The sequence below is a fragment of the Hippopotamus amphibius genome, chromosome 9 (genome assembly GCF_030028045.1).
Source record: "Hippopotamus amphibius kiboko isolate mHipAmp2 chromosome 9, mHipAmp2.hap2, whole genome shotgun sequence".
NCBI lineage: Eukaryota > Metazoa > Chordata > Mammalia > Artiodactyla > Hippopotamidae > Hippopotamus > Hippopotamus amphibius.
The window spans coordinates 138997725-139015540 of record NC_080194.1 but is presented as its reverse complement, the minus strand read 5'-3'; the positions used below and the strand labels follow the sequence as shown (position 1 = coordinate 139015540).

General features: G+C 56.3%; 2 protein-coding genes across 5 annotated transcripts in view; one reads left to right on the top strand and one right to left on the bottom strand.

Annotated features, from left to right (window-relative positions):
• Positions 1 to 2318: 2318 nt before the first annotated feature.
• On the top strand, positions 2319 to 11117 carry BRI3 (brain protein I3). Its single transcript, XM_057747982.1, has 3 exons — positions 2319 to 3224; positions 3699 to 3801; positions 10703 to 11117. The coding sequence occupies exons 1-3, from the start codon at positions 3080 to 3082 to the stop codon at positions 10833 to 10835; spliced, it is 381 nt and encodes a 126-aa protein (XP_057603965.1). The 5' UTR covers positions 2319 to 3079; the 3' UTR covers positions 10836 to 11117.
• A 180-nt stretch (positions 11118 to 11297) lies between these two features.
• The window catches only part of BAIAP2L1 (BAR/IMD domain containing adaptor protein 2 like 1), an 88027-nt gene continuing 81508 nt past the window's right edge, over positions 11298 to 17816 (bottom strand). For all 4 annotated transcript variants that reach the window (XM_057747978.1, XM_057747980.1, XM_057747981.1 and 1 more), the window contains 2 exons: positions 13827 to 13864; positions 11298 to 13221 (listed from right to left, as the gene is read on the bottom strand). In XM_057747978.1, the coding sequence (XP_057603961.1) occupies positions 13146 to 13221; positions 13827 to 13864 (114 nt within the window). In that variant the 3' untranslated portion in view covers positions 11298 to 13145. The remainder of the gene's footprint in view (positions 13222 to 13826; positions 13865 to 17816) is intronic.

Below are 17816 nucleotides of genomic sequence, written 5' to 3'. Positions count from 1 at the left end.
AGGGGCCCACGTGCTCCACCTTCTCCCACGTGGGACCCCACCCCCTTCCTCCTCCCCCATCCCTCTTTCTCCCACACCCACCTCTTCTGCATCCAATTGTTCCCACCAACTTACAAAAGTGCTGTTACTTCCCCCTCCCTTAAAACACCAGCAAACTGGTGAACACACAAAAGCTGGTCCTTCTGGGCTCCTCACGGCGGACTCTCTGAACTCCTTCCAGACTCTGCCCACCTTCTGGACCGGCCTGCTCTGAACAGCAAAGTACAACTGCACGCCACTCACTGCACCGCCTTGCCCGCCTCACTCCCTATGCCCTTGACCCTTCTCCTTCTGCACCCCCTTCCTGCCCCCCCAACTTTGCAGCACCGGCCCCACCGTTAAGAGTGTCAGCTCCACAAGCAGGATGTCGCCAGTTTTGTTGCCTCCTGGGGCAGAGTGTCTGCTCCAAGATACTTGCGGGTGAACAGCCACCAGGATGGTCTTGGGTCTTTATCTGAAGGCTAGTGCTTCACGGATGCTCTGTTCTCCTTTGCTTGGGTGTTGCTTCAGGATGTGCGCCTTCCCCACCTGCCCGTCCCCTCCTGATGCACATCTGGGTCCCGGACCACCATCACCTGCACCGGAAACGTGAGCGTCCTGAGTCTCCCATATCCACCCAGGAGCTCACCAGGTCCCAGCGGGCCCTTCGCCTTGCGCGCACCTTGCCTTTCCTCCCCGTCTCCGCAGCTGTCCCTTCCTCGTTGGCCACCCCCACCCCCTGGCCTCCTCTCACCCTTCATGCTGCTGCCAAAGTCATGTTCCTAGTAGCAAATCTGATGTTTCAACTCCCAGCGGTTCAGCCCCCTCCCAGAGCTCTGGCCACGCCAGGTGACTTAAGAGTCTCGGCAGGTAGTGGGCTGCTGCTCTCTGGGGACTGCAGTTTGCTCTGCCTGGAAGGCTCATCCCCTGGTCCCTCGGGCCAGTCACTGCTGGCCTTCCTTCCAGGTGGGGCACTCCCGGGGCACCCAGGGCACCCAGGGCTCACGGGCTCCTCTAACTCTCCCCGCACAAGCCGCGCTGCGCCGCTGCAGTGAGCTTACTATCTGGCTTCCCACCAGACTGCTCCTTGTCTATGTCCCCGGCCAGCTATCTTTGTCCCCCTCACCCCCCACCCAAGGCCTTGCTCGGGAAGTCCCACATCCTGTCACTCACAGATATGGATTTCCAAGTTGGGGGCACTGGGGGTGAAAATCTATTCTTGGAAGAGAAGGGAGCCCGAGGCTGTGGACTCTGCAGAGTTTGATCTGTAAACACAGACAACCGAGGAAAGGAAAATTAACCATGACGTTGAAGGGACATCTGCCCACTTCAGTCTGATGGGAAGGATTAGGGGAAGGCTGGGAAGGCTGGGGGCCCCACAGGAGTGTCCACAGTGGACCAGTGTTAGGGGGCCTGACCGGAGCCCACTTTTCCTCGATCCTTGGTGAGGCTTGGGGTTGCGCCTCAGTTTTCCCTGGGCGGGGGGTTGGCTCTTGATTTCAGCTGTGCTCACTCTATGGTTGGTCATCGCTCACAGCTGTCCCCAGGAGCACACGGTCTCCCCACCTTAGCCAGGATCTCTGCTGGCCAGAGGTCCTTGGCTGCTCAGGGCCAGTCTCCATTCTGGACCTGGCTCTTCTTCCCAGTGTCAGCCAGGCCCTTACCTGGCCGTCCCTCAACTCTGCCACCGGCCCCCCCCCCCCCCCCCGCCCCCACCACAATTGTTGGGGCCATGACCCGTACAAGAGATAAAAGACAGATGTGAATGGGCTTTGGGGAGCTACCCTTGTGATAAAGAATCACGATGGTCTCTTATGAAAAGTTAAAAATGAGGCAAGGATCTGAGAGTTGTCCCCAGCCTAGATCACAGTGCGGGTCAGTGAGAAAGGCTGGGAAACCCCAAACGCTGCAAAAGGCCGGGGAAGGGTGCAGAAAGGCAGGGGGAGCTACAGGGTGTCAGAGGCCGGAGCTCACACATCTGTCCGTTTAAAGTTTTATTACAAAACCATTAAGCTCTAGCATGTGACAGTGAAAGTGCTTCCAGGAGGGCGTGGCACTGAGCGGCCTTGGCGGTCAAGTTTAGGTCACTCCCCTCTTCCGAGCCGTCTCGGGACTGTGGACCAGGGATCAGTACTTCCTGGGTTGCTGTGAAAGTCATCGAACCGAAGAACACCAGCGGGACACAGCCTGCTACGCAGCGGTGCCCCACATTTAGGGTTTGTCCCCAACAGGGGAGTAATTTGTAATCAGTGGCCACACCCCCTATAAATTCCCGAACCTAATTTGTCAGAAGGAAGAGTCAGGAATTGCACACCAGCTGGGCACGAGCAGGCACGGTTCAAAGGGACCGCGTTCCCCGCCCCCATCGGGGTCCCGGGCAGCTCGGAATGCGGAGCCCCCGGCCCCTCTGCTCGGGGTGGGGACAACCAGGGGGCTGCCTGGGGACTCGCCCCGCCAGCCCCCTCCTCCGGGCCGCGCCTGCCCCAGGCCCCAGTCCTCCTCCGTGGTGGGTGGGCCCGGGCCCCCAAATGCCCGGCCGGCCAGGGGGTCCCCGTCCTCCGAGATCGCCGGGACCGGACCTGGAACTGGGAGGGACAGATCTACAGGCCCTAAGGCCCCGACCTTCGAGCGGCGCCTCTGCGTCGGCGTGTGTGTGTGTGGGGTGGGGTCCCCTCGCGGGGTGAGGTCTGGGCCCGCGCACGCGGGGTGGGGACGCCGGGAGGGGAGGCGCAGGGGGTCGCGGCCAACAAGCAGCGGCCGAGGGAGGGCGCGGCCCCTTTAAGACGCCGCCGGCCCCGCCCCGCGCCGCCGCCCCGCCCCCCCGCGGGAGCCGCGCCACGTGACCCGGGTCTTGTGACCGGCGGGGGGAGGCGCGGGGGGAAGCCCGCGGCGCCCGCCTCCAGGGGGCCCAGCCCCGCCGCCGCCGCCGCCGCCGCCGCCGCCGCCCGCGAGGAGCGGGTCCCGCCGCCGGGCGTCCCCGCGAGTCCGAGCCGGAGCCGCGTCCGAGCGGGAGCGGGAGCGCGAGCGGCAGCCGGGCCGGGCGCGGTGGGCGCCGCCCGCCATGGACCACAAGCCCCTGCTGCAGGAGCGGCCGCCCGCCTACAACCTGGAGGCCGGCCAGGGCGACTTCGCGTGCGGCCCGCACGGCTACGGCGCGATCCCCGCCGCCGCGCCGCCGCCGCCGCCCTACCCCTACCTCGTCACAGGTGGGCCCGGGGCCCGGGGGCGGGGCGGGGGCGGCCCGGGAGCGGGGCGCGCGGGGCGCGGGCGCGGGCGCGAACTTCGGGCGGAGTTCTGTGGCGACCTTTAACCCCGAGACCAACTTTTCTCCGGACGCGGCGGCGGGGGTGGGGGGACGGCCCCGCTCCGGGGACCTGAGGTCGCGCCCCCGGGGTCTGGGCGCCGCCCGAGGGCCCGCAGCCCCCCTGCGGGGTCGCGCCCGCCCGGCTCGCCCTTCCCAGGAGGCATCGCCACCTCGCTGCAGATTAACTTTGTTCATGGGAGGTCTGCAGGTTGGCGCCTAATAAAGCCCAGAGTAGGTACTTAGTGGACGCAGCTGTTGTCTTGATTTTGAAAAGGATGCGAATTTTTGGTGGGGAGGGGAAGGGCAGGAGAAGTAGACCTCAAATTCCCTCCCGTTTTCCTCCCTGCCCCCTTCTGATGTGCCTTCCTGCCCACAGGGTTACCCACCCACCACCCCAGGGTCTACAACATCCACAGTCGAAATGTCACCCGGTACCCTGCCAATTCCATCGTTGTCGTTGGAGGCTGCCCTGTTTGCAGGTATGTCACAGGCCTGGGGGCCCCAGAAGCCTTTTAAGAACACGCTTACTCAGAAGCTCATAAAGGCAGGATCGTTCGGGGAGGCACGGTCAGTCTTGGGACAAGCTGCTGACTTGGGGTGTGGGAGAGAGTGGCTTCGGTGGTCCTTGGGTCCATCACTTTTCATGGGGTGGAGGGGGCTGGATTCTTTTTCCTGGGGGAGTCGTGTGCTTTTGGGGCCCCGGGTCCCAAGTGGTGGAATGTAGAAATGTTAGCATTTGGACTGACAGGCTCTTTTCCCTGGTTCTGAGACCTGCAAGTTTGCTGTGCGGTTGGTTCTTGAAGGTGGTAACAGGGTCCCCTTTCCCAGAAAGGGTCAGTTTGAAGTGTTTGGGCAGGAGAGACCTGACTAAGGTGGCCAGTGTTGGAGGAGCGGGAGGGCCAGGAGGCCAGGGCAGCGACAGCTGTAAGGGCTGCTTCGTTCCACATCGGGGCTGTTAGCTGCATGAGGACAGATATGCCAAGATTCTTTGTTTGGTGCGGGAGCAATATTTCATATTCTCAAACTTGCGCCTCCAGAATATTCTGTATAGGGTGAGATGCAACTACTAGGTGCTGGTTCTTTGTGGGTCCTGAGGATTCAGATTCAGAAAAGACTTGGTCCCTGCATCTGGTGGATTCGCGAGCTCGGACAGTCAGGACAGATTTGGCAAGGACCAGGTTTTCAGCCTGCGAGGCGGGGTGGGGGAGGAAGTTGGAGTTCATGAGATGGAATTGAGAAACCCTGGTTTACACTTAGACTTAGTTTCAAAAGTGTATCAGGAACGCCCAGAGTGGAGTCAAAGGGAAGTAAACAGTTTGAGTCACCGGGGGTAAACCGTGTGGGGAGACAAGGGCTGGGAAGAGGGGGGACGTCGAGAAGTGGGGGCAGGAGGCTGGATCCCTGGAGCCAGCTGTGCTTGCTAAGGGGGCTGTGCGCAGGGGAGAGCCCTCTGGGTTGCCTGATGGCCAGGAACCTTGATTTGCAAACCTGAAACAGGTGTCTCTTCCCACACAGCTGGCAACACTCTGGGTTTTGGAGAACATGAAAAGGGAAGGCAGACAGTGGGCTCCCTGCACTGGGCACCTGCGGGCAGCAGAACTCTTGGGTTGGAGCAGAGGTGGGTGGGCTTGGAGAAGGGAGGCGTGGCCCAGGAGGCTGGTCATGTGCTGCTGAGGAGGGTAAGGGTCCAGGGCTTGCAGAGAGAGGCATTGTGGGAATCCTTTTAGAAAGTTGCACAGAGAGGTGGGCGACAGGAAACCCGCTGTCCTTGGCTTTGAGGCTAGTCCTGGGTGCTCAGAGCCCTGCCATGTGCATGGCCCTTCTGCCCCCACGCAACCCAGCTGGGCGACTCCGAGGGCCTGTTTTTGGGCGGGAGTGGTTTTGAGTGATCTCCTAAGTGTAAGGAGGAGTGTCAGGCTGACGGCCGAGGAGGCTCAGGCAGGCACCTGGAGCAGAGCCCTCCGGCTGAGGTTTCAGCATCTCCTCGCAGGGCCCAGCCTGCCAGAGGAGCTGGGCTCAGATCCTGGCCCTGACAGCTGCCAGCTGGGCCCATTTCCCCATCTGGGCAGTGGGGTGTCTGATGGGACGCTCTGAGGCTCTCTCTGGTCCAAGGCCCTGAGCGTGGAGGAGGGGAGACCAGTGGTTGGGTCCGAGAGACCGAGATGCCCCAGGGCCGTGAGCCTCCAGGCTGCTGCAGGACCAGATGCCCCGATCCCTGCCTTTCCCTGGGCTGGGAGCTGTCACGGCGAGGCCCCTGGCTTCTGCCCTCAGCTCTGTGGTGCAGAGTGGGTCACCCACCATCTCTCTGCTCTTCTGCCGGAGGGGCGTGGGCTCTGGGCTGCCCCAGGGCTGAGGGTGGGGTCCTGCATCTGGGAACTGGCTTCTTCCCTTTTGTCGGGATGGCCACCTTCTGGCCTCAGGGTGGTAGGCGCAGCGAGGGGGAGCAGGTGCTCTGAGAACAAGTCTGGGGGCCCAAGTTGGAACCAAACACTCTGACTCCCTCTGAGGCGTGTCCTCCAGGAGCTCTTCTGTCGGCTTGAGGACAGATGCCAGCAGTTAGGGCCCTCCTGGCACTTGGGCGCTTACGCGGGGGTGTCCCAGGCCCCTGCCCGCAGTGCCCTCCTCTGGGAGAGCGGGCTGGGGCCGGGGGAGGCCAGGCGCTTCTGCGGATGCTCCATGGTGGTTTGGGGAGTGGGTGCCTGGCCCCTGGGGTGGGAGGGGATGGGGAGGTTCCCCTGGGACCTGACCATGTGGCTCCTGTCCGGCGTCGTAGGGTTGGGAGACAGGCGGCTTCTCATGTGACCACACTTCCTTCCTTCCCAGCCAGCCTGCCAGGCTCTGGCCCGTCCCTCCCTGGAAGCTTGGCAGGAGTTTGCCGAAGTCACACGTCTGTGATTCCCTCTGAGGCCTGGCGTCAGAGGCTTGTGCCACTTGTCTTGCCACTGTCTGTGCCTTCCCTTAAGCAGCCTGACCCCATCGTCCCTTTTTAGCTGCTGTGAGAGCATTTCTTTCGACCCCAGCAGATGTGTGAGCTGTGCCTCACGCCACCCCTGCGGTTCGCGGCCCCTGTGGACCGAGCACCGCCTTGGCCAGCGGGGCTTCGGCCAGGCCTCGGCCTCTCTGAAGCTGTTCTCCCCTGGGGTGTGGGCAGTCCCTGGATGCGTCCACCTCGGGTCTGGGTGCCTGAGGCTGTGGTGCGAGGGCCTGTGCCGTGGGGGCCGGGCAGCGTGGGTGGGAGGCTGGGATGTGCATCGAGGCGCAGGGCCTGGCCGCGCCCAGCTCCCCGCCAGCGCCCCTGGGCGTCACAGGGCGTTTGGTCTCCGGGGTGATCAGAGAGGTAGATGAGAGAGGGGCTAACAGCTGTCGAGGTCAGATGCTGCCCAGAGGGCAGGGCAGTGATGAGACTGGGCCTCTGGCCTCGCCTGGAGAGCAGGCTCTCCCTGGCCTGAGCGGGGAGCAGCCCCGATGAGCTGGCCCCGGGCCTGGGCTGCAGCGGGCAGGACGTGCAGACCATGGCGGGGCTGAGCCTGGGGTCCTGTGAGTCCTGGACTGGCCTTGCCACCTTGCGGGCTTCCTGCTGCAGGCACAGCTGCACCCGGGCAGCTGCCCGGCAGGCTTGCTCAGAGCACCCCTGGGGTGGCCGGTGGCTCCGGGGAGGTCCTGAGACCCGCCCTGACCAGGCAGCTCCCCGCGCTGGAGGGAGGCCTGTTTGCAGCGGGCACCCGGGGACACCTGGGGGCAGGGCAGATGTGCCTCCCCGGGGGATGAGGTATGACCTGGTGTCTGAAGGGGGCTGGCCGGCTGCTTTGGGGCGTCTTGCCCCCCCCCCCCGCCCCCAGCTCCAGGCTTGCGGCCACCGGGAGGGCGTGGGAGTTGTCCCTGGGCAGGATCCTGCCTTGAGGCCGTCCTGTGCGACACTAAGCGTGGGGCTGAGAGGGTGGGGAGGCCCTGGGCTGGGGTCTGGAGTGTTCTCAGCCTCCTGTAAGGGGGACACGATGGGCTGGGAAGGTCGTTGTGAGGAAACGGGGGTGGTGAGGATGGGATGGGACACGAGCTAGTCCTGGGGCCCCACGCAGCCCGGCTCCCGGAGCAGGTGGATGTCAGTGGAATCACGCGACCACTTTCTCCGTAAGGTCAGAGTCTGTGAAGTAAGTGTTCTCAGAATTAGCTCCCTGGTTTCTCCAGCTTCCGTGTCCTCCCACCCTCATTGCTGAGGAGTCAGGGAGGGTCTTCTAACCACCGCCGGAGCCACTTGCTCAGTTTGGATTCTGAGCCAGTTGATAAAGAGGTGAAACTCACCCTGAAATGATCAGGCTTTTGGGGGGTTTGGAGAGGGAGAGAGGCCAGGCTGCTTAGGGGAGGTAGCAGGATGGCAGGGGTCCCCCCCCCACGGCCCTCCAGGGACAGGTCTGCTTTGCAGCCTGGGGGTGTTGCTGCGTCAGGATCCGACTAGCGACCAGGGTGTGTTCTGGGTTCAGAGACTTGTGGATTTTTAAAAATGGTCAGTGATGCCAACACTGCTTTGAGGTCTGGGCGGTATCTGCGGTCAAACATTAACGTTTCTGCAGCAGGATGCAAATATTCCCATTAAGTGGACACATTAAGGCTATAAATGACCACACATCAGTTCAGGTCAGGTGTGGCTGCCAGCTGAGTTTGTTACAAACTTATAAAACAGTTGTGCTTTCAGAGCTTTTGGCATTTGGAATTGTGGGTAAGAGGCGTGGACTCAGGGTGGCAGGTGGGGACTGACCCCGGGCAGGTACCGTCACCATCCTCGTGCCTCGGGCTGGGAGGCCATGTGGGGGTTGGGCTGTGGTTCTCCGCGGAAGGTCTGGGTCTGGGTGTGCAGCAGACCTGCTGGCAGGGCCTGGCTTCTGCCCACCTCCCTTGAGGCTGAAGGCAAATGGTCTTGCTTTTTCCAAGGTGTGAGGTGGCCTGGCTGCCTTAGGGAGGGGCGGAGGTGAATGGGGGAAAGGGTGTGGGGTCTCGTCCCATCCAACCTGGACTCCTGACTGAGGGCGCTGGAAAGCGGAGCCCAAGCTGCCCACTCTGCTCTGGCTCAAGTGAGTGGCGGGTCTGGACAGGTTTGTGGAATGAGGGAGCATGTTCCTCCTGCCTGGGGTGTCTTGGTGGGCTGGGCCTTCCCTGGGCTGGCCTGGCTGCTGCTGGGAATCTGTGCTGGTGGGCGGCCCGGAGGAGAGCGTGACCAGCCTGGGTGTCCTCTGGCTTTAGGTAGCGTAGACCAGGGTTTGGGGTCTGGGTGGAGAATTAGGGAAGAGGTGGGTGGGGCTGCTGCTGTTTGACCCTTGACCCCAGAGGACAGGAGCAAGTCGCAGACAGGTTAGTTCCTGTGGACGTGGGCACCAGGCAGCCCAGGGCAGGCCCCCGCCCTCCACTGTGGGGAGACAGCCCTCACTCGGAGGGCTTCTCCAGCCGGGGGCACTAGGTGCCCATTGACACCCCGTCCAGGGCAGCAGGGCAGGACCCAGCCTGGCCCCAGCGTCTCCTGGAGCCTTTCAGCGGACACGCTGGGCTCTAGGCTCTGCCTCTTAACAGCTTTGATCCTTAAGTGAGGTAACACAGAGCGTCCAGCCTGGATGGGTGTCCAGTCAGGCAGTCACTGTCCTTGGGCCTCGTGGGTCCCTGGAGGGGACGCGAGGCACCCTGGTGACCCAGAGGGCAGGCCTCTCCTCGGGAAGGTTCTCAGCTGGTGCAGGGGACCCAGCCGTGAGGCCTCCTCACCTCTGTCCTGTTTCTCCTTTGGACGTTGTAACTGAATGACAAACCGGCGTGGGTCTGGGGATCTCAGCCGTAAGTGGAAGCTGGCGTAGGTACCAGGAGGAAGTGGGGTGGGGTCGGGGGGTGCCGTGGCCCCGGGCTGCCTGGTCCCCCAGCTGCCTTCAGGTGGCCTGGTTAGCATCAGTGCTCATGGGCGCTGTTGGCTGTGGCTCTGAATGGCGCAGGTGTTCCCAGGCCAGGGGAGCCTGTGTGTGGGGTCATAGGGGGAGGATCAGGGCCTTCCGGAAGCCCCCCAACCTGACTTTGGCAGTGTGGTCTCGGGTGCTTTCTCAGCGGGGTCTTATGCCACCTGGTCTGAGGACTCCAAAGCTAGGGCAGGTGTGGTCTGGACAGGCCTGGGCTGAGGCACAGGGTGGTGACAGTTGTAGTTAGAAAGGGGACTCGTGTGGGGACTTGTGTAGTATCTGTATGAGAAGCAGTGGCGACTTTGTTGACAGGTGGTGCCGTGCGGCCGTGGCCGTGCTTTCCCTGGAGGCAGGCCTGGCCTGTGGGCAGCGGCAGTGAGTCTGTGTTCAGCAGATGTCTTCACTGCAGGGCTTCTCAGAGCCTTTCCTCAACTAACCTGCAGTGGGGGACAGAGGCAGGTCCTCAAGACGTCCCCCACCCTCCTTTCTGCAGCGCTCCCAGGGCTTCTGGTGGCCAGACCCACACCTTGGGAGGTGCTGCTGGAGTGAACGGTCACGACACGTGTGTGCGTGTGTGTTGTAGGCAGTTCCCCCTGGGGCAGGGCTTGGCGCCCCCTGGGTCTGGCGCCCCAGCCTGAGCTGCCCACTCTGGGCTGGAGCCGCACAGCCCTGTTGGGGCTCCCCCTCCCTGCGGGTTTTTGGGCTGACCCTTCCTCTTCTCCACCAAGAGGCCAGAGGAGGGTTGTGGGCCTAAAGGACCCTTAGCCTGTTTGAGGACGGGGGTGGGGGGAGGCGGGGGGCACTGGTTCTGCTGCTGTAGCTGGGGTGGGGGTTCGTCTGGGGAGGGTTCTGGCCGTGGTCGTCATGGGTCTGGACCAAGGAGCCAGCTCCTGCTCCCCTCCTTTGGGACCTTGAGTGGGGACCTCATGGGCACATGGTTGGGGGCGTGTCCCCACAGTCCTAGGCATTAAATGCTGTGCACATTGAAGGTTAATGTGACTTTTTCCTAAGAGGAAGCTTTGAGGTTGAAATTCACAAGATAAGTGATGTGTGATCGTGGCTGATTTTAGTCTTTCACTAGAATCTGCCCCCCCCCCCCCAATAAAAATCACAAAATCCAAACTGTTTGGAATTTCCCTCTAGAGAATGGAAAAAAATAAATCTAAAACTTTTCAACATTGGGAAAAAATACCCTAAAGTGATTTGGGTTTCTTGGTCTTGTTCTTTTCAGAGATGTAAGAATTTTATAGGAACTAGCATTTGCTTCTGTGCCGCCTCCTGTAAGGGAGAGCACGTGGCAGCCAAGTGTTCTCTCCTGCATCCGGAGGTGCTGGTGCCTGCCAGGAGGCTCTCTCCCCTGACGGGCGCCCCCAGCACTGGAGGCCCCCGGGACTGTGGGCTTGGGTGGTGGTGGTGGGGAGCCCTAACCCTCGTGCCCCCTCTCTCTCTGCAGGGTCGGGGTTCTGGAGGACTCCTTCACCTTCCTGGGCATCTTCTTGGCCATCGTCTTGTTCCCCTTTGGGTTCATCTGCTGTTTTGCCTTGAGGAAGCGAAGATGCCCCAACTGTGGAGCAAACTTTACTTAAAGGGAACAACACACCTGGCTTTCCCACACCCAGCTATCTTTTTCTAATGTAAATGTCGTGTACAATAGCTTTATTTGATTAAGCGTCAGGACTGTTTTGTAAAGTGAGGTGGGTGGACTGGGCGCTGCGAGGAGGGGCCGAGGGCAGGGGAGTGCGGACGCACAGCGGCACTGCTCCCAGGTTAACGACAGCTCAATAAAGCACTGCTTTTATTTTTCGCAGTCTTCAATTTGAGAAAGGTGAGAAATACTGTTTTAAATAAATGAGATACATACCATTGTTCACCTGGTTTTGCTTATTCAGTGTTTGCACACTGCCACTTACAGAAAGTTTTGTTATGCAAAACTTTAAACATACACAAAACAGAAGAGCATTACCTGTCCTAACCCAGCTTCAACATTATCCAGTTCCCGACAACGTTCTGTTATTCCTCAGTAGACATTTACAGCTCAAAAAATGCACTAGTTTTCAAGTTTTTATTATTATAATGAAACCTAATACCTTGACATTTACAGAGCATGCACCCCAGTGCCCAGGACCTAAGGCAAGGCCTCCTGTCCTGTGTGAGGCAGGTAAGTGATGGCTGGGGTCCCTTCTGTGGCGTTGTGGACAGGCTGGGTGAACCAGGTGGGCCTGCAAAGGGCATCTGATGGTCCCAGGACCCGTGCCGGCGCTGTAACACAGCCGTAAGATCCCCAGCAGCGGAGTTCTGGAGGCCAGTGTGACACCCCCTGCCCCTTCTCCCACATTAACAAGCTCCCAAAGCCTACAGCTCGCTCCCTCCACACTGTTCAAAATAAAGGGCTACCTCACTCCCTCCACACTGTTCAAAATAAAGGGCTACTGTTGTTAAATGGTGAGAGGAGCAGTGGGCCATGTGACTGATCTGATTGTGTTTTCTTGGCTGGCAGAGGTGTCTGCTCTCAACAGAAGTGTGCTGCTTGACAGATGCCCTCAGCCTGCCGTTCCTGGGAGCCCTCACACAGTCCCAGACTCCCACCACCAAGGGGTCGTGGCGGGGTTGCCCGCTTGGCGGGCCCAGCCAGGAGGAGGACAGGACCAAGAACCCGAAGTGTCACATGCTTACACTGGTTTACCTGCATTTGACCTTGACCAATTTCAAGCGTATAGAAACGTTCATGGCAAAACTAAAAGCTGTGATAGGCAACAGTCCCCCTCCCCTGCCCGCACACAGTGGATGGCCTGGGTGTGAGTTTTCATCACCGCTCTCCACTCCTCCAAATTGGGCCTAGTCCCTGACAGCCACAGACAAAAAAAAAAAACCCACCACCACTGGCTCTGACACCCCCCTGTAGAAGCCCAGGTTCACAGTGCACTGGAGTGGGACTCAGCTGGAGTGCAGCCCCCCGATCCTCCTGGCTTTATCAGTGCTGTTTGCAGTTTCAACACCTGATTGAAAAGTAGAGAAACTTGCACCCCATGAGGTTTCAGAGTATATTAGTGATGGAGGCAGCTTTGGTCAGCTAGCTTAGTGACAGGACCCAGGGCTTCTGCACGTGGAGTCTCCAGAGGCATGCGTTACCCTGTGAGCCAGGCCCATATGTGGCATGGCCTGGTGTGTTTTCACTAGTCATTCCAGTCAGTAACTCAGAATACCAAATTCAGTACTTCTTAGAAATTATTCAAGTACTAACATGGCTGTGATAGGGACAGGTGACTTCTCAGTGCTCTAGAGCTGTGTCTAAGTCATGAGAACTTGCAGGAGGCTGCATTTTGGGCAGGGCTACATTTGATTAAGCAAACATTTAAAAATTTTTAAGTTAAAAAATTAAATTTTATACAATATTCTCATAATTTATATTGCTTAAGATTATTTGCATGCTATGATGCAAATTTACACAGTATTTCCTTTAAACATCATAATGCTATTTAAGAGCACATGCTTTGTAAAATAAAACTGATCTCATTTGCATTCAGGTGCAGAAAGCCAGTCACAAAAGCATTGACTGTCCCTTACGCTGGCTGTTAAAAAAATAATCATAGAATAGTTTCAGAAAATGATACAATAAGGATTGGAACCAGATTTACTGTTTTTGAACAGAATGGGAAGAAAATATTTTAAGTGATTGAGTTGTAACTAAACTATGACGGATTTATCTTAAAGACAGAAATATGTAAACCCAACCATGTTAAATTAGGAAATGCACTGATTTGCTCAAGTGGAATACGTGTAAAATCAGGCACCCTCTGGTAAAGCTTTACAATAAGACAGCACTTATCACACACATGTTCCTATCTTTTCCCAAGTGAGAACCCAGCGGGGAACCAGAAGATTCCGGGGCCACCTTTTCATTGAATGATTGGTGCTGAACGATCGTTTGTCACCGTTGGTCGGAGTTTCACAGTAGCAAAGGGGTTTTCTCCACTGCGGGGGATGGGGGGCGAGAAAAAAATGTTGACAGAAATACTCCAAGACAGGGATTTGATTTGAAAAGAGCTAATAACTTCTGCTCTTGCTCTGTAAAATTATATAGCTTACACGAATTCCAGACATTTTCTGAATATGAAAGTTTTGTTCTGTGACAGTTCTCTCCACGCCATCCATTAAAAGCTGCTAATTGTCTTGTTTTGGCTGTGGAGGGACCTGATCCTGAGAAAGGCCTCAGGCCTGCTGTGGGGACCTGTGGGGAGCGGGGCCTGAAGGGCCTGCCTGGCATCTGCCCTGTTCCAGAAGGGAGGTCCCTGGGCACACGCTGCGTTTGGCACGTCCCCTGTCCTAGAAGGCTGTCTCACCACGACCACCCTCTACCCCATACAGGACTACAGAGAGGTGATCTCTATCAAAAGTGTTTAAAGCTCTGGGTAGTTCTAGAATGGGCGGTGGACTTCCCTGGCAGTCCAGTGGTTAGGACTCCACCCTTTCAGTGCTGTGGGTCTGGGTTCAATCCCTGGGCGGGGAACTAAGATCCCAAAAGACCAGGCCTCCTGGGCTGAGAAAGGCGTAGGCCCTTGTGGCGGAAATTAACATACCTGAGAAAAGGAGGCTTTGCAAACCCATTTGCATTGTTCTGTGGGAAAGAAAAAGAAGTTTATGAAAGGCTTATGAAGTTAGGACATTTTTAATAAGAACTGAAGGTAAAGACAGCTAAAGCATAAGGGACAGTTCAAAGCTATGCATGTTTCAGAGTGTCCTGGAGTCTTAATTCATTTGAGATGAGACATCTAAATTCACTCGGAAGAGTAAGGGCAAGAACAGAAACCATTGTGAAACAGTGAGGGACCCTCCCAAGTGCTGGGACATCTTGGAAAGTGCAGGGTCTGCTGGTCCTTGCCCGTGGCCTGAATTCAGGTGCAAGACTGTAGTGATGATGGTTGGCTTTTTGGGAGCCCGATCCTGACTGATGCCATGAGAAACAGTAAAAAGGAAACCTGTTGGGTTTTGGTACCCATAGACTGATGCCAACTGCCAGCCAGAGGTCTTATCTTGTAGGAAGTTCCGTAAGTGCGGGGGAGGGGATGGAGCAGTGCAGGCACTGCCTTTGCCTTCAGGAATCACCAGAGCTCTCGTGGAGGCCTGACCTCCAGCTCCCCAGGGGCTCGGAGTCTCCCAGGGGGCCAGGTGAATGTGTGTGCTCTCCTTCATTCCACAGAGAGTCTGCTTTCAATCTGCTCTGGCTGTTGTAAGAAATCACTGGCCAAGCTGGCGGGTTTACTCAGATGGCTGCCCAGGAGAGGGCAGTGTCACACTGTCTGACCAGGGCCGCCAGGCCAGCGCTCCCTTGAGACAGCCTCTACTCTCCTGGTCTGGAAGGCACGCTTCCTGCCAAGCTGGACTCCCAGGATGCAGCCTCTGCAGGGCATGTAACAGAACCCACCTTCCTGCCTATCCTTCGGGCAGGACACTGCCCCCTCTGCTGTGTGTCCTCAACTTGAGGAAGGCCCTCTGCTCCTGAATGGGGAACCAGGGAGGACCCACCTCAGTGACCCTGCTGCCCTCCAGGCAGAAACCGCAGAGCCCAGCTGAACTCTGAAACACGCTTAGCCATGGCTTTACAAGCTGTGTCGTCTGGGTGACATGACACTTGAGAGAAACAAAAATGGCAGAGGAGATGCATTGAAGCCCAGCCCTGGCGGTAAAGAGGCAAGAAGTAATAACTCGTGCTGTGAAGAAGGAGAACAAAATGACCTAAGGCGGCAGCCTGAAGCCTCCCTGCCCTGGTGCGCGCCCTGGTAAGCCCGCTCCCGGCTGGGGCAAGCAGCACGCATGCACGTGGGCACCAACACACCTGCTAGGATGCTCGGAGCAGCCCTGTCCTAACAACAGGAGGGATGTCAGGCAAAATATTCTCTGACATAAACCGTAGCAGTGTTTTCTTAGGTCAGTTTCCAAGGCAACAGAAAAAAAACTGAACATAAATGGGAACTAATCAAACTTACAAGCGTTTGCACAGCGAAGAAAACCATAAACAAAATGAAAAGACAACCTACAGACTGGGAGAAAATCTTTGAAAATGATGCGACCAACAAAGGCTGAGTTTCCAGAATATACAAACAGCTCATACAACTCAGCGACAAAAAAACCCAATCCGAAAATGGACAGAAGACTTAAACAGACATTTCTCCAAAGAAGACAGAAGTGGCCAACAGCCACATGAAAAAATGCACAACACTGCTAATTATTTGAGAAATGCAGATCAAAACTACAGTGGTACCTTCATACTGGTTAGAATGGCTGTTATCAAAAAGTCTACAAATAACAAATGCTGGAGAGGGTGTGGAGAAAAAGGAACCCTCCTACACTGTTGGTGGGAATGTAAATTGGTACAGCCCCTATGGAGAACAATACAGAGTCTCCTTAAAAAACTAAAAACAGAATTACCATATGATCCAGCAGTTCTACTCCTGAGCATATATCTGGACAAAACTATAATTCAAAAAGATACATGCACCCCTGTGTTCATAGCAGCACTATTAATAGCCAAGATATGGAAACAACCTGAAGTTTCCATCAACAGATGAATGGATAAAGAAGATGTGGGGGATGTGTATGTATACACACAATGCCATAAAAAAGAAATGTCATGTGTAGCAAATGGGTGGACCTAGAGATTACTGTACTAAGTGAAGTAAGTCAGAAAGACACCACATGATATTGCTCATATGTGGAATCTAAAATATGACATGAATAACATTTACTTAACAGACATATTCATAGACATAGAAAGCAAACATGGTTACCACAGGGGAAGTGGGGGGAGGAATAAATTAAGCGTTCGGGATTAACAGATACACACTATTATACATAAAAGAGGTAAGCAACAAGGTCTTCCTGTATAGCACAGGGGACTATATTCAATATCCTGTAATATACCATAATGGAAAAGCATATTTAAAAAAAAGGATGTGTATATCTATGTATAACAATCACTGCTGTACACCTGAAACTAACATAACATTGTAAATCAGTCTAAAAGGAGGGATGACAGCCTCTGTTGAGAGTGCAGTGGAACCACAGGAGGACACAATTCTGTCCACTCAGGGCCAGACCAGACAGCACCCAGCGTCCAGAGGTGGGCAGTTTGGGCTCTGAGATGGGACAGTGTGGGGACTCCTGGGGGGCTGGTCAGGCTCTAGTTCCTGATCGGGTGTCGGTTATATGGCGTTGCTTTGTGAAAAGTGACTTTTCTTGCACTTTTCTGTATATGGTATTCTTCAATGTTTACTTAAAAAAAAAAAAAAAAAAGACCTCTTCAGAAAGGTTTCCTCTTTAACACACCTCCCAGTGAGCTTACTGCCATGGTCACTACTGACCACTGTCCCCAACTTACTCTCCAGCTGGAGGGCAGCTCTGCGTGCATGGCCCTTGGTGTGAGCAGACCCAACTGACACTGTTTTTACATGTTAACAGTTAAGTCAGTCAAACTCTTCCAACTCACAACCTCTGACCCAGTTCAACCCCTTTATTCTTAAATGGGGAACTGAAGGCCAGACAGGGAAAGCCAGCTGTCCTGGTCACAAGGCTCTTTTCTGAAACTAAGGTGCCCACTTGGTGGGGAGGAAGGTGGAAGTAGCTGCCAGCAGCACCAGCTCAGCCCAGCTCTTACAGGCTGACATCCGTGCTTTGAAATCAGTGTGTATATTTGAGGGCTTAGTTTCTCAATTGCTATTTAAAGCCTGGTTATCTGATTACTTAAAAACTGCTGCTGCTAAAGCAGAGAGCACGTGACCGACCCCCAGCCCCTGGGTGAGGAGAATAGGGCATCTGATCTCTTGAGATGGGATGTCACAGGACAGCTGGGTCCACATCACTGGGTTCAGGAACATTTTCTAGTGGGCGACTCCCAGGTTTACCCTAGGTATCCTGGTGTTTAAAACAAAACCCTACGTGTAACTGACAGGATCTGATGGTTGTGCGTGTGTAAAAACTACATATAAAAGTGTTAGGCTGCTTTGTCAGCTTGCATGGACCGCAGACTTTGGCTGAGACAGAACACACTTTTCTCCAGTGTTATCAGCTGGTGTACACAGTTTAGTTTAGGAAAGATAAATTACCAGCCCAGTTGGGCGTAAGAACCTCTGAGATACCAAATTCCAGGGCTGTGTCTCCTCCAGCCCTCAGGGGTTCCTGGACGGGCCTCATTGTGGTACCTGTTTCTCAACCATCACCTTCTGGATCAGGTTTCTAAATGGAATCTCATTCTCTTTTGTGTGACCTATACCTGACTGATTGAATTGGCAGCCACTTGCCGTATGACTAGATTAAAATACAAATTTAAGAATCTGCCTACAGTGCAGGGGACGCAGGTTCAATCCCTGGTGGGGGAACTAAGATCTCACATGCTTCCAGGCAACTAAATCCACGCCACAATTACTGAGCTTGCGCACCTCAACTAGAGAGCCTGTGCGCTGCAAACTACAGAGCCCAGGCGCCTGGAGCTTGTGCACCACAACTAGAGAAGAAACAACCCACATGCCACAACTAGACAGAAGCCCATGTGCCGCAACGAACGATCACACGTG